The sequence below is a fragment of the Vipera ursinii genome (genome assembly GCF_947247035.1).
Source record: "Vipera ursinii genome assembly, chromosome: Z".
Taxonomy (NCBI): domain Eukaryota; kingdom Metazoa; phylum Chordata; class Lepidosauria; order Squamata; family Viperidae; genus Vipera; species Vipera ursinii.
The window spans coordinates 53582793-53597684 of NC_139517.1; the positions used below are offsets into that span (position 1 = coordinate 53582793).

At 42.5% G+C, this 14892-nt stretch overlaps 1 protein-coding gene across 8 annotated transcripts in view; it reads right to left on the reverse strand.

Annotated features, from left to right (window-relative positions):
* BRD9 (bromodomain containing 9) overlaps positions 1–14892 on the reverse strand; it is a 122408-nt gene that overhangs the window by 80202 nt on the left and 27314 nt on the right. For 7 of the 8 annotated variants that reach the window (XM_083377118.1, XM_083377112.1, XM_083377115.1 and 4 more), the window contains one exon: positions 6970–7030. In XM_083377118.1, coding sequence (XP_083233244.1) covers positions 6970–7030 — 61 coding nt within the window. The remainder of the gene's footprint in view (positions 1–6969; positions 7031–14892) is intronic. The other variant, XM_083377113.1, reaches the window with a different exon arrangement.

Consider the following 14892-nt stretch of genomic DNA (forward strand, 5'->3'; position numbering starts at 1 on the left):
GAGACGGCTCTACACATGGACAATCATCAGACGGTCAACACAGAAATCAGATTGACTATATGCTCTGCAGCCAAAGATGGAGAAGCTCTATACAGTCAATAAAAACAAGACCAGGAGCTAACTGTGGCTCAGACCATGAGCTTCTCATTGCAAAGTTTAGGCTTAAACTGAAGAAAGTAGGAAAAAGCACTAGGCCAGTCAGGTATGAATTAAATCATATCCCTGTTGAATATACAGAAGAGGTGACAAATAGATTTAAGGAATTAGATCTGATAGACAGAGTGCCTGAAGAACTATGGACAGAGGTTTGCAACATTGTACAACAGGTAGCAACCAAAACCATCTCAAAGAAAAAGAAATGCAAGAAAGCAAAATGACTGTCTGAGGAAGCTTTGCAAATAGCTGAGGAAAGGAGGGAAGCGAAAGGCAAGGGAGAAAGAAAAAGATACACCCAACTGAATGCAGAATTCCAGAGAATAGCTAGAAGAGATAAGAATGCCTTCTTAAATGAACAGTGCAAAGAAATAGAAGAAAACAATAGAACAGGGAGGACCAGAGATCTTTTCAAGAAAATTGGAGAGATGAAGGGAACGTTTCATGCAAAAATGGGCATGATAAAGGACCAAAATGGCAGGGACCTAACAGAGGCAGAAGAGATTAAGAAGAGGTGGCAAAATTACACAGAAGAACTATACAAGAATGAGCTTAATGTCCCTGATAATCACAATGAGGTGGTCACTGACCTCGAGCCAGACATCCTAGAATGTGAAGTGAAGTGGGCCTTAGGAAAGCTGAGCAACAACAAAGCTAGTGGAGGTGATAGTATTCCAGCTGAGCTATTCAAAATCTTAAAAGATGATGCAGTAAAAGTGCTACACTCAATTTGCCAGCAAATTTGGAAAACTCAACAGTGGCCACAGGATTGGAAAAGATCAGTTTACATTCCAATTCCAAAGAAAGGCAGTGCCAAAGAATGTTCCAACTATCGCACCATTGCACTCATTTCTCATGCTAGTAAAGTTATGCTTAAAATCCTACAAGCTAGACTTCAGCAGTATGTGGATCAAGAACTACCAGAAGTACAGGCAGGATTTGAAAGAGGCAGAGGAACTAGAGATCAAATTGCCAACATACGCTGGATCATGGAGAAAGCTAGGGAGTTCCAGAAAAACATCTACTTCTGCTTCATTGACTATGCTAAAGCCTTTGATTGTGTGGATCATAACAAACTGTGGCAAGTTCTTAAAGAGATGGGCGTACCACACCATCTTATTTGTCTCTTGAGAAACCTATATGTGGGCCAAGAAGCAACAGTGAGAACTGGACACGGAACCACTGATTGGTTCAAAATTGGGAAAGGAGTCCAGCAAGGCTGTATACTGTCACCCTGCCTATTTAACTTATATGCAGAACACATCATGAGAAAGGCAGGGTTAGAGGAATCAAAAGTTGGAATTAAGATTGCCGGAAGAAATATCAACAACCTAAGATATGAAGATGATACCACTCTAATGGCAGAAAGTGAAGAGGAACTAAAGAGCCTCTTGTTGCGGGTGAAGAAGGAGAGTGCAAAAGTTGGGTTGAAACTTAACATTAAGAAAACCAAGATCATGGCATCCGGCCCTCTCAATTCCTGGCAAATAGATGGGGAAGAATGGAGGTAGTGACAGATTTTATTTTCCTGGGCTCCAAGATCACTGCAGATGGGGACTGTAGCCAAGAAATTAAAAGACGCTTGCTCCTCGGGAGGAAAGCAATGGCAAACCTAGACAGCACACTAAAAAGCAGAGACATCACCCTGTCAACAAAAGTGCGTATAGTCAAAGGCTATGGTCTTCACAGTTGCAATGTATGGCAGTGAAAGCTGGACCATAAGAAAGGTTGAGTGCCAAAGAATTGAGGCCTTTGAACTGTGGTGCTGGAGAAGACTCCTGCGAGTCCCTTGGACTGCAAGGCGATCAAACTGGTCAGTCCTAGAGGAGATCAACCCTGACTGCTCTTTAGAAGGCCAGATCCTGAAGCTAAAATTCAAATACTTTGGCCACCTAATGAGAAGGAAGGACTCACTGGAGAAGAGCCTAATGGTGGGAAAGATTGAGGGCAAGAGAAGAAGGGGACGACAGAGAATGAAGTGGCCGGATGGAGTCACTGAAGCAGTAGGTGTGAGCTTAAATGGACTCCAGAAGATGGTAGAGGACAGGAAGGCCTGAAGAAATGTTGTCCATAGGGTCGTGATTTAATTTAATTTAATTTAATTTAATAACATTTATATACCGCCCTTCTCCCTGAGGACTCAGGGCGGTTCACAGGGCAGAATAAAATAGTGAATACAAACATTAAAAAAAGATTAAACAAATTGCCCTAATTAAAACAGTATAAATACAACACTAAAAACCCCCAGAAAAGTTAAAAAAACAAAAATAAAATAACCCCAACACTCCCCCTCAGGCTAGGCCGGCTTGTACAAACAGAAATGTCTTAAGATCGCGACGAAAGGAGCGAAGATCGGGCGCCATCCGGAGCTCAACCGGTAGCTGATTCCACAGCTCCGGAGCGCCCACAGAGAAGGATCTCCCCCTGGGGGCCACCAATCGACATTCTCTGATCGGTGGCACCCTGAGGAGGCCCTCTCTGTGGGAACGCACAGGGCGCAGGGAGCTTGATGCCGGCAGCAGATGTTCCCTGAGGTACTCCGGCCCCATGCCATGGAGTGCTTTAAATACCGTTACCAGTACCTTGAATCTCACCCGGAAGACAACTGGCAACCAATGCAGCTCACGGAGCAGAGGCGTAACGTGGGAGTATCGGGAGACTCCCAACACCACTCTCGCGGCTGCATTCTGTACCAGTTGGAGCTTCCGAGTAGTCCTCAAGGGCAGCCCCATGTAGAGAGCGTTGCAGTAGTCCAGACGAGAGGACACGAGCGCATGAGTGACCGTGCATAAATCGTCCCGGCTAAGATAGGGCCGCAACTGACGCACCAGGCGAACCTGTGCGAAGGCCCCCCTAGTCACGGCTCCTATATGGTCTTCCAAAGTGAGCCGTGAATCTAGGAGGACCCCCAAGTTGCGAGCCCTATCTACGGGGGGTAATAGTTCACCCCCCATAACTAGAGGTGGAATGTCCGAATAAACCCGGGACGAAGGTATGCAAAGCCACTCAGTCTTGTCGGGGTTGAGCTGGAGTCTGTTCCTCCCCATCCAGACCCGAACCGCCTCCAGGCAACGGGACATCACGTTGAGGGCATCACTGGGGTGGTTTGGGGTCGAAAAGAAAAGTTGGGTATCATCAGCGTACTGATGGTACCCAACTCCAAAGCCACGAATGATCTCACCCAGCGGCTTCATGTAGATGTTGAACAGGAGAGGCGAGAGGACCGACCCCTGAGGAACTCCACAAATGAGAGACCTCGCGGTCGACCTCTGCCCCCCTGCCAACACCGACTGCGAACGTCCCAAGAGATAGGAGGAGAACCACTGTAAAACTGTGCCTCCCACTCCCAATCCCCTGAGACGCCGCAGCAAGATACCATGGTCGATGGTATCGAAAGCCGCCGAGAGGTCTAATAGGACTAGGACAGAGGAATGCCCCCTGTCCCGAGCCCTCCAGAGATCATTCACCAGCGCGACCAATGCCGTCTCCGTGCTGTACCCGGGCCTGAAACCCGATTGGTACGGGTCTAGATAATCCGCTTCATCCAGGACCAAAGGGAGCTGATGCGCCACCACACTCTCAACAACCTTCGCAAGAAAGCGAAGGTTGGAGACAGGACGAAAGTTGTTCAATACAGCCGGGTCCAGGGCAGGCTTCTTGAGGAGAGGCCTCACCACCGCCTCCTTCAAGACGGCGGGGAAGATACCCTCACTCAAAGAGGCCGATATAACTGCCTGGAACCAGCTGCGTGTCCTCTCCCGGGCTGCATAAACCAGCCAGGAAGGGCACGGGTCCAGTAAACATGTGGTGGTGCTCAGCCTCCCCATGATCCTGTCCACTTCCTCCGGAGTTACAGAATCAAACTCCTCCCAGATGATATCGACAAGACCACCCGTGTCCTGATCGTCAGACTCTGCCCAGTCAGAGTCCAAACCGGTCCGAATCCGAGCGATTTTGTCCGACAGATGTTGGTTAAACTCCTCGGCACGTCCCTGCAAGGGATCCTCCCTCACCTCCTGATTTAGGAGGGAGCGAGTCACCCTAAACAGGGCGGCCGGGCGATTATCTGCGGACGCAATAAGGGTGGCGAAGTGGTTAGACCTCGCCTCCCTAATTGCAGCGAGATAAGACCTAATGAGTCAGACACAACTTTGCAGCTAACAACAACAAATTTCCAAGATATGTCTTCATAAGTTTTTAAGGCTTAATTTATCTGCCCAAAGTTCTTCTGGGTCATTTGGGGGTCTGCAGCAAACTCCTAATAAGATATCCTTCTTGTAGCATACCTTTTTATCTTGAGCTAGATGCTTTCAACACTTAATTGCCAAACAATCCAGTGAACCTTTTAACAGCATTTCAATGTAGATAAAATTAAAGCATAAAGAATTCCAGAAATGTTCCTCTTAGTTTCAGAGTATCATTTTACATTTACGAAAGCCTCTCAGAGTTTTATCTGTCACATCTTATATCAAATAAAATCACTGAGGTTATTTAGAGTTTCTACTTAATACATTCCATTTTTTCAGGACTGAATTGTCATTTCCTTCTTTTTAATTTCATTGCTTTCTTCTCCTTTCTGAAAGCCAGATCTGTATTTGTCACATCATCTCATCCATCAGAAAGAAAATGGACACATAATCTTTCCCCACCTCCTTTGCTTGAAGATGGGCTGAGCAGCTTGCCAAGTTTAAGGGACAAGTATGGCAGAGCAGAACTAGATGTAAGTGGGAGGTGTCTATCCCTTCCTTTACATAGCAAACACAAATGGGATATTGGACATGACTGAAAATCAAGTTCCTTCATCCTGGGAAATAAGCTCTAATAATTTTGGAGGCAATTCATAAGGATGGGATTTATGGGAGAATTTCAGATGAAAATGACAGACAAATTGTGATGGCTAGACACTCTTTGTTCCCTCCCACTAATTCTCTGATTAGGTTAGCAGTCTTCTTTCCCATCCATTAGAAAAAGAATGAGATAGTATAGGAAGAGGTGAAGAATGGGCGCCCCTCAAACAGGGAGCAACTGATGATATATAGTCTTTGATCTATGTCAGAATTGGGTCTAGAATTTCTGTTATAGTTTTTAAATGAGTTCTGCCTAATTTTATGACCCTTTTTCCCATGGTTGTTAAGTGAATCATTGCAGCAAAGTGAATCATAGTCATTAAGCAAATCTTGCTTCCCCCATTCACTCTGCTTGTCAAAAGCCATCTGGGGAGATCACAAATAGCAATCACGTAATCCTGGGACATTGCAACCATCAAAATATATGCTACTTGCCTAGCACCTAAATGAGGCCTTTTCTTATTGCAAAGAATAAAGTGAATCATTCTGGTAAGGAAATTTCCTATGATCAAAATGGTCATTGCTTAGCTGGAGGATTGATAATAAAACTCAGGGAAACTGTGTCACATGGTCCAGGAGGAAAGGGGAACAGCTGGAGGAAACCTTAGCCTGGCAACAGACAGGATGACGCTTGTCTTTGACATTCATTCTCCGCCTTGTCCATAAAAATTCTCTAAGCAAAATTTGCTTACCTGAAAATAAGTTCTAACAAGTTTGGTAAAGATTACCTAAATAGACACATAGGTGAATATACTGAAAAGTATGTTAGCAAGAAAGAGAAAGCTGACTGCACATTTCTAAGTTAAGTATTAGGTTTATTAACTATTAATGCGCTTGTGACCTCCCGTTTGGACTACTGTAACGCTCTCTACATGGGGCTGCCCTTGAAGACCACTCGGAGGCTTCAACTGGTGCAGAATGCGGCCGCGCGAGTTGTAATGGGGGTCTCCCGATACTCCCATGTAACACCTCTACTCCGCGAGCTGCATTGGCTTCCGGTTGCCCTCCGGGTGAAATTCAAGGTGCTGGTTATCACCTATAAAGCCCTACATGGCCTGGGTCCGGGGTATTTGAGGGAACACCTGCTGCCGGCATCAAACGCCCTTCGCCCAGTGCGCTCCCACAGGGAGGGTCTGCTCAGGGTTCCGCCGGTAAGAGATTGCCGGCGGGTGACACCCAGGGATAGGGCCTTCTCAGTGGGGGCGCCTGCCCTCTGGAACCAGCTGCCGGTGGAGCTGAGGACTGCTCCCGACCTCCGATCATTCCGCCGGGGCCTGAAGACCTGGCTCTTTGAGCTCTCGGGCCCAGGCTGAGGAGACACTCATTTTAATTGGGGTTTTTAATAGTACAGGGTTGATTTAATATTTTTTAAATTGGGTTTTAACTTTTGTATGGTTGATTTTTAACTCCCTGTAAACCGCCCTGAGTCCTCAGGGAAAGGGCGGTATATAAATGCAATAAAATAAATAAAATAAATAAATGCATACTTCATTTGGTTTCCTCTGGTACTCAACTAAAGCTGTGCAGCACTTTGCAATCAGTTGTCAAAAGATGATTTGGAGGGCCTGGGAACTTTAATATGTTAGAGATAGGTTATGGTACTTTAAGGTGTTGCATGCAAGTTTGTGCTTATCATGATCCAAAACCCTGTTAAAAGATCAAATCCAAAACACTTTTCCGCCTTGTCTGGTACAATAATAAATAAAAGTGTTCCTGTGAAGCTATTGAGGAGAGAATGTTGAACGTCCAAAGCACTCGTATTTCTAAAACCAGGACTCCTATTCTCACTTTCAAACAAGATTAAAGTAGACATGAATCTATATGAAAGATTTGCTTACACACTCAAAAGAAAATAAAGTCAACTTTAAAACACCTCTTAATCAGAGAGAACCCATTGTTAAGCACCTAAATTTCAAACTCAAAACAGCAGCTGTACATCTTAATATATTTATATATTATATATTCTTACCTCTGTAACTGACGAAGGAAATGTTCCAATAATTGTTGAATAGGAGTGCTCTCATTTTCTGCTACAATCCAACATAAAAAAATAGGTTTTGATAGTAATTCTCACGTTTTCTCCATTCTAATAATATAAGCTACTTCTACAGAGGTCTTCTACTATTGAATATGTTTCTGAACAAGAAAGATAATAAATTAATCATTGATTTAAGAAATACATACTCTATCTTCCTCCCCAGAAAAAGGACTAATCGAAAGAGCTTATGAGATATGCAAATGTTAAAAATAAAATTCATTAAAATATACATAAAAAGAAATAGCAAAGGCCCAAAATACCCCAATTAAAATTGCAATAAATAAAATTAAATGACAGATAAATCAAGTATCTTCTAAAAAATACTAGAGAGATACCAGTGAAGAGGAAGAAAAAATGTGGAGTTTTACATATAGGGCAATGTAGTAAGAAGAGCATTATGCAGGCAAACATCAACAAACCTTAAACCATCAGTACATATAAGAAGGTTGAGCAGATCCAGACTTATGCTGAAGGAAGTATTTCAAGCAGCTGGACCCAAATTTGTTTTGAATAGATCTCTGAATGATCTCTTTCAAAAGTTTCTTGTAGAAAGTTTGAGAACAAAACTGTTTCAATACATGTAGTCCTTAATTTACAACCATTTGCTCAGTGACCGAAATAGACTTACGACCACTGTCCATTGCAGCAACCAACTGGTCATCAAAATTTGGGTGCTTGGCAGTGTGTTTGCCTGACAACTCCCATTATACTGAGAACTGAGAAACCTCAGTCAACTAGGTCCACTGGCATGCAGAAACCTGCCAAAGACTGGAAGCTCTCAGCCAGTTAAGTCCAGCAGTGCATAGGCTTTGTGCCTCCCAGCATCACTCACAATAATCCTGTCCTTTTGTCTATTGGTCTGCTCCCTTCCTCGCCTATTCCCCACCATGCACAGAAGGCCTCTGTCAGCTAGGCCCACTGGTGTGTGGAAACCTGCCATTGGCTGGAAGGCCTTGGGGAACCAGCAAGCAAAGTTCCTATTCTTGGCCAGGCTTGAGAAGTACTGCCTCTTTAACCTTGAGGAAAATTGCCTTTGCTAGCATTCTAGCTGAGCACAACTTTCATCTGCTGTAGGGAAGTGACAAGTAAATGGACCGGGCATGGTGAGCAGAAAGAAGGCCAGTTGAGGAAGAAGGCCAAGCTTCTTAGAGGGGGTGGGGGGAGGAAGGAGGACTGTAAGCTGCATGACTTAGTTAGTTGAGGTCTTCTGAGGCATGCAGAAGGATGCCACATGCCACTGGGCCTAGCCAACTGAGGTTTTCCAGATGTGGCAGGGTAGGGAGAAGGCCAGGCTTCTTGGGAACTTTAATAAATGCAATAGAATTCACAATAGAATTCACATCAGGAAGAGCTGACAATTAATCAAGTAATTCAGCACTGCTGGCCAAACGTCCAGGATACATTATAACTGGCTTCACTGATACAAAGATTCTTGGATATTGCAAGCTGAAAGCAATCCATAATATTTGAGCAAGACAATTAAAAAAGATGTCATCAAGATGGTGTTGAAACTTAGCAAACATATAATTTTTCTCATCAAAAAGATATAGTACTAGATTCTTAATAACAAATAGAACAGTGTTTTTGAAATAGTTTGGAAAGAGACAACATACTGTAGAGGAGCATTAACATAAAGTAGCATTAACTTTAAAGTAGCTACATCTTTCCTGGGGTAAAGATCAAACTAACCTGAAGAATGCTAACACAAGGGTAAGGTAGTGTACCAGCAGAGTCTTATCAAAAAGACCTTCGTTGATTTTTATTCTAAGTTGTACGCTAGAGATAAGATTAGTGAGGCAGATATTGATGAATATTTGATGAAAGCTAATATCCCTGTTCTTACGCAAGAACAAAAGGAAGAGATGAACCAATTGATAACTGATGAAGAATTTTTTTCAGCAATTAAACAATTGAAAGTGGGCAAAGCGCCAGGTACGGATGGACTGACTGCTGTGTATTATAAAAACTTAGTTAGAGATGGTGAAGCCTTTAAGGGAATTGTTTCAGACAATTCAAATGGGAGGAGGGGTACCTCCGTCTTGGAAAACTGCTTTTATTTCTTTGATTCCGAAGGAAGACCAGGATGTCACCCAAGCAAAAAATTATAGGCCAATATCACTTTTCAACATGGACTACAAGATATTTGCTAAAGTTTTAGCTAACAGATTAATGAGGGTAATGCAACAAGTAATTCATGGTGATCAAACTGGGTTTATAAGTGGTAGACAAATGAAGAACAACGTGAGGCATATAGTAGATTTGTTGGAATTTTTGGAAAGAAACAATCAGATCCCTGCAGCGTTCATCTTCTTTGATGCTGAAAAAGCCTTTGATCAATTGGATTGGCAATTTTTGTTGAAAGTATTAGATAAAATGAAATTTGGGGATAAATTTTTACAACCAATCAGGGCAATATATCAAAAGCAAACAGCCCGCATAATAGTTAATAATAGTTTGACTGAAGTATGTAACATTGAAAAGGGTACAAGGCAGGGGTGCCCGTTGTCACCCTTATTATTTGTTTTAACATTGGAAATATTATTGATTAAAATACAGGATTCAGATAAAATTAAGGGAATTCAAATTAGAGACCAGGATTATAGATTGAGGGCGTTTGCAGACGATCTGGTTGTTACAGTGACTCAGCCTGATTATTCAGTTGTAGAATTGATGGAGATAATAACGCAATATGGGAAAGTCTCTGGATTTAAGGTTAATATACAAAAAACTAAAATGTTGTCTAAGAATATGACAGTATCACAAAAGGCTGTCTTAGAAGAGCTAATGGGATTTGAAATAGTTAAAAGGGTTAAATATTTGGGGATATATTTATCACCCTCAAATGTAAAGTTATATAAAAATAATTATGAAAAGTTATGGTGAAAAGTACAAAAAGAATTAGATAGTTGGAAAAAATTACAATTATCTTTATTGGGTAGAATTGCAGCTGTGAAAATGAATGTTTTGCCAAAATTTTTATTTTTATTTCAAATGATACCTATACTTAAAAAGGATTGAAATTTGGAGGAATGGCAAAAAGGTATTAATAAATTTGTTTGGGCAGGGAAAAGGCCACGAGTTAAATTTAAGATTATGCAAGATACGCGTGAAAGAGGCGGTCTTAAAATGCCTAATTTTAAATTATATTATGAAGCTGCTGCTTTGTCAGCGATAAGTGATTGGTTTAATTTAACACAAGCGAGATTATTAAATCTTGAGGGCCATGATTTGTTATTTGGATGGCATGCATACTTATTGTATGATAAGAAGGTGGATAATGTGTTCAAGATACATATTTTAAGGTATGCTCTGTTGCGAGTTTGGAAAAAGTATAGACACAAATTATAAGATACCTATATGGGCAATACCGAAACACGCAATAGAAAATATAAATGTTGGGTTTAAACCTGATTTGACTACATAAAAGGAAATTTTAAGTTTGGAAAGGAATGTATGGCAATTAAAGCCATATAATATTTTAAAAGAAGAAAAGATTGTACAAACTTGGTTTCAGTATGGGCAATTACAGGCCAGGTGGAAGGAAGACCAGAAAATTGGTTTTTCAATGATTGATGAAAATTTGGTAAAGCAAATTAGAGATCAAGATCAAGCACATATTAAAAGGATATATCTTGCATTGATAGAAATTGACTCAGAGACAGAACTTGTTAAAGACTGTATGATAAAGTGGGCTCAGAATTTTCAAGAAGTTATTACAATGGATACTTGGGAAAAGATTTGGGTGAGAAATGTAAAATTTACACAGGCCCAAAATTTAAGAGAGAACTTTTATAAAATGTTTTATAGGTGGCATTTAGATCCTAAAAAATTAGCAAGTATGTATCCGAACTGTCAGCCCAAATGTTGGAGGTGTGGTTGTGAAGATGCAATGCATTTTCATATATGGTGGACCTGTAAAAAGGTTAAAGCTTTTTGGATTAAAATTTGGTGGAATATGCAAAAAATATTCAAGAAAAGGATAAAGTTTTGTCCACAATTGGACGCGGTGGCTCAGTGGGTAAGGACACTGAGCTTGTCGATCAGAAGGTCGGCAGTTTGGTGGATCAAATCCCGAGTGCCGCGTAGCAGAGTGAGCGCCTGTTACTCGTCCCAGCTTCTGCCCACCTAGCAGTTCGAAAGCACGTAAAAATGCAAGTAGAAAAATAGGGACCACTGCGGTGGGAAGGTAACAGCGTTCCGTGCGCCTTTGGCGTCTAGTCATGCCGGCCACATGACCACGGAGACGTCCTCGGACAAGCGCTGGCTCTTCGGCTTTGAAACGGAGATGAGCACCGGCCCCTAGAGTCGGAAACGACTAGCACGCATGTGCGGGGGAACCTTTACCTTTACCTTTACTATTACAGATAATACTGTCGTGGACACTAAGTTGATGTTGAACTTAATTACGGCAGCGAGACTTTTAGTAGCGCAATAATGGAAGAAGGAAAAACTGCCAAATATAGAAGAATGGACTTTAAAAGTCTCCAATCTGGCGGAAATGGCAAAGATCTCAGCGTACTTGAAAGACCAGTCGCAACAGAGATACATTGTGGAGTGGAGAAGATGGATTGATTATATCCAGAATAAATATGGGACTAAAAAGTTTCACCTAGCATTTGAATAAGTATTGATGTGATATATAAATTACTTGTAGTTATTTTAATAAGAGTTAAAGTGCGATAGAACTTAATATTTTATTGTTGTTTGTATAAGGTAGACTATGATTGTTTGTATTTTTATACCCTGTATTTAGCTCTGGGAAGTCGGGGAGGGGGGAGGGGAGGGAGGAGTTGGGGAGGTTTGGGGAGAGGGGAGGGGGTTGGGAGGGGTTTTGTCTTTTTAAAAAATGTATTGTAAAACTTTTCAATAAAAAAAAGAATGCTAATGATATGTAGGAATGACCTTGGGAGACAGAAGAAGAGCCATGGACTAGACTAGGTAACCTTTGGTAAGATGAGCGGCATAAAAGTTTGATAAATAAATAAATAAAATAAAAAATGATAGGAAAAACTGCATCTGAGTCCGCAGAAGAAAATGGGGCAAGGCAAGCCTCAGAAGTATCCCTCTCTAGCTTCTTGGATTGTAAAAGTGAGGGGAAAGAGATGTTCATTTAGTGTTGCTAGGTAATCAGCCCTGTAAGCTAGTCCAGACAAGAAATACACCTAGAAGTACTAGTCTAACTTTATTGTAAAATTACATTAACAGAATCTTAGTAGTATCAAAAAGAATATGTTGGGTAGTCTTTGTCTTACAACCATTTATTCAGTAATCATTTGAAGTTACAACAGTACTGAGAAAACTGACTTAAAATCCATCTTCAAACTCAGGTCAATCATAGCATCCCATTATCATGCCTCAGTTTCATTTAATTTTACAGAAGATTTAACTAAAGATCTGGTGCAATGGTGAAGGGGCTAACCTAGAAATCAAAAGAGACTCTGAGTTCTAGTCCTGCCTTAGGAAAGAAAGGGTCTCTCTCTCTCTCTCTCTCTCTCTCTCTCTCTCTCTCCCCTCCCTCCCTCCCACCTCAAGGTTGTTGCTATGGGAAAAATAGGAGGAGGAAGCAGTATGATGTTTACCATCATATGATTGTGAAGTTTGGCAATCCATCACAAATGGCTTGCCAAGACCCCAGACTGCAATTTCATGACATGGAGTTGAGGGTCTTTCTTTCCTAAATGTCTGTCAGGACAAGGTTCACATTAAGCTGGATTTGCAGTAGTGGTCTACTCAGAGATCCACCTCTACTGTGGGGACCATGCATGAGATATGTATACATTGTGGGAAGTCAGCTACCCAGAGAAGGAAATATTAAAAGGGCAGAAAAATATATTTCCTCAAAAGATATTGAAGAACCAGGAAAGCATGACCAGATTTCTTAATAGTCCCAGGTCTCCTTTCCCCAAGCAGAAACCAGTTCTATAGAAATGCAGATGTAAACCATCAGGAAGGTTGGAGCTAGAAGCTTAGGAAGACAAAGACACCTAAAATTTACATACCCCAGCCCCAGAAAAGTAGGATATGACCGTGGGACATAATAGGATTAACCCACCACCATCAAGAACAGGTCAGAATACGTGAAACAAGAAATACAAAGTCTGAAACAGGAAATAACTCCAAACAAAAGGCTCCAGAGGGTATAAAAACCCACTCCCTACATATGCTCAGTCCTTTTTCTGCTAGAACCATCTTTCTGTCTGGCTTTCCTCTTCAATAAACTGTAACCTTCTTCCTAAAGCAGTCGCCATGTTGTTTATCCTCAGCTTGGACTGAATCACGATGAAGACTTTTCTTCCATCAGCATGAAAACAAACAGGAGATGGAGGCATGAGAAGACCCTGCTTCAAGACCCCAGACCAGCAGAGACTACCCTGACTGAAAAGAGGAAGCACAATCCTCCGACAATCAGCCAAAGTCCCCTGTGGTCGATAGAAAGGACGACTGTGAGGAAAAGCCCTTGGCAATAACTTTCACCCAGGGAAGTCAAGGAAGTCACTGAAGATCCACACATGTTGAAGATGAGTGCAGGGCAGTGAGATATGAACCGGACCGTAACAATATCCTCTTCAAACAGGCCATTAATTTCCTAAGAGGTGCCTCCGGGAACTACTGAGTCCGTGAAAACCTGGGTGGGTTGGCACTGCTGCCCACCCAGCTGGTGCCTGATCAAGTGGATGATGGCACTGTTGTACCTGCTGCTGGGGCAGCACCTACTCTGCTTCTGCCAACATCAGCACCACAGCCAACATCAACATGACAACCAACACCAGCACTGCTAGCTCAACCACCACTGCCACTGTGGCCCATCTCACTATGGAAAAGGAGGTGTAGACCCTCAGCCTTGGGTGTAAAATTCAACAATAATACAAAACAACTGGCATTCTTCCTGACCCAAGTGTGGACCAAAATGCAGGAGTATCGGGCCAATCTACCATCCAAAGGGGCCAAGGTACAGAACATGACTCTGAAACTGGAAGGAGAGCGGGAAAGTGGATGGTGACCCTCCACAATGATGATGTCCCAGAGCTACGCAATTTATGGGGGCCTTCTGCAAGAGGTTTGAGGACCCCTTCCTCGATGGAAAAGCCGGGACAAGGATTAAAACCATAACCCAAAGAAGACGACCCATGGCTGATTACATGCAGCCTGGCATGTAGATTGACCAACTGGCCACAGGACATGCTGACAGTCCTTCCATGACAGTCTGAACAATGACATTACAACATTTGTATCTTCAGAGGTGCACTACGCACCCTCATTAGGTAGTACTTCCTGGCTGACAAGGTTGAAATCGACTTAGCCAGATCCCATAACCACCCAAACTGTGGTTGACAAAGTTCCTTCCCTGTGGAGAGAAGGGAGACTCCAAAGTAAGGAGGACGAGACAAAACCCACAGTGCTGCTCCACTGGATACTTCAAATATGGGAAGGAGAAACACTGAGCTGTCAACTGCTGATCTGCCTGACACAAAAGCCAATCCCCAGTCCCATCAAGGCGGAAAAGCCTCCTGCAAAACCCTGAGAAAGACTGTTAAATTCACCCCATTGCCCAGCAAAGATAGTTGAATTCACCCCATTGCTCAGCAAAGGCAAGGGAACTCCAACCTCACAACCCAGGAGTCTTGTGGGAAGTGACAGCAATGACACCCCACTGGTAAAGAACTGGAACTGTGTTCCTTGGGATGTTGGGAAAATCTGATTACCCTATTGGGTTTGGGGTGCATCAGATGTCTGGTCAGTCCTGGATTATTTTTATTTATTTTATTTATTTTAATTCCATTTATATCCCGCCCTTCTCCAAAGACTCAGGGCGGCTTACAAGCTTAGCAGTAGTAAAACTGGGGGTGCAACTCA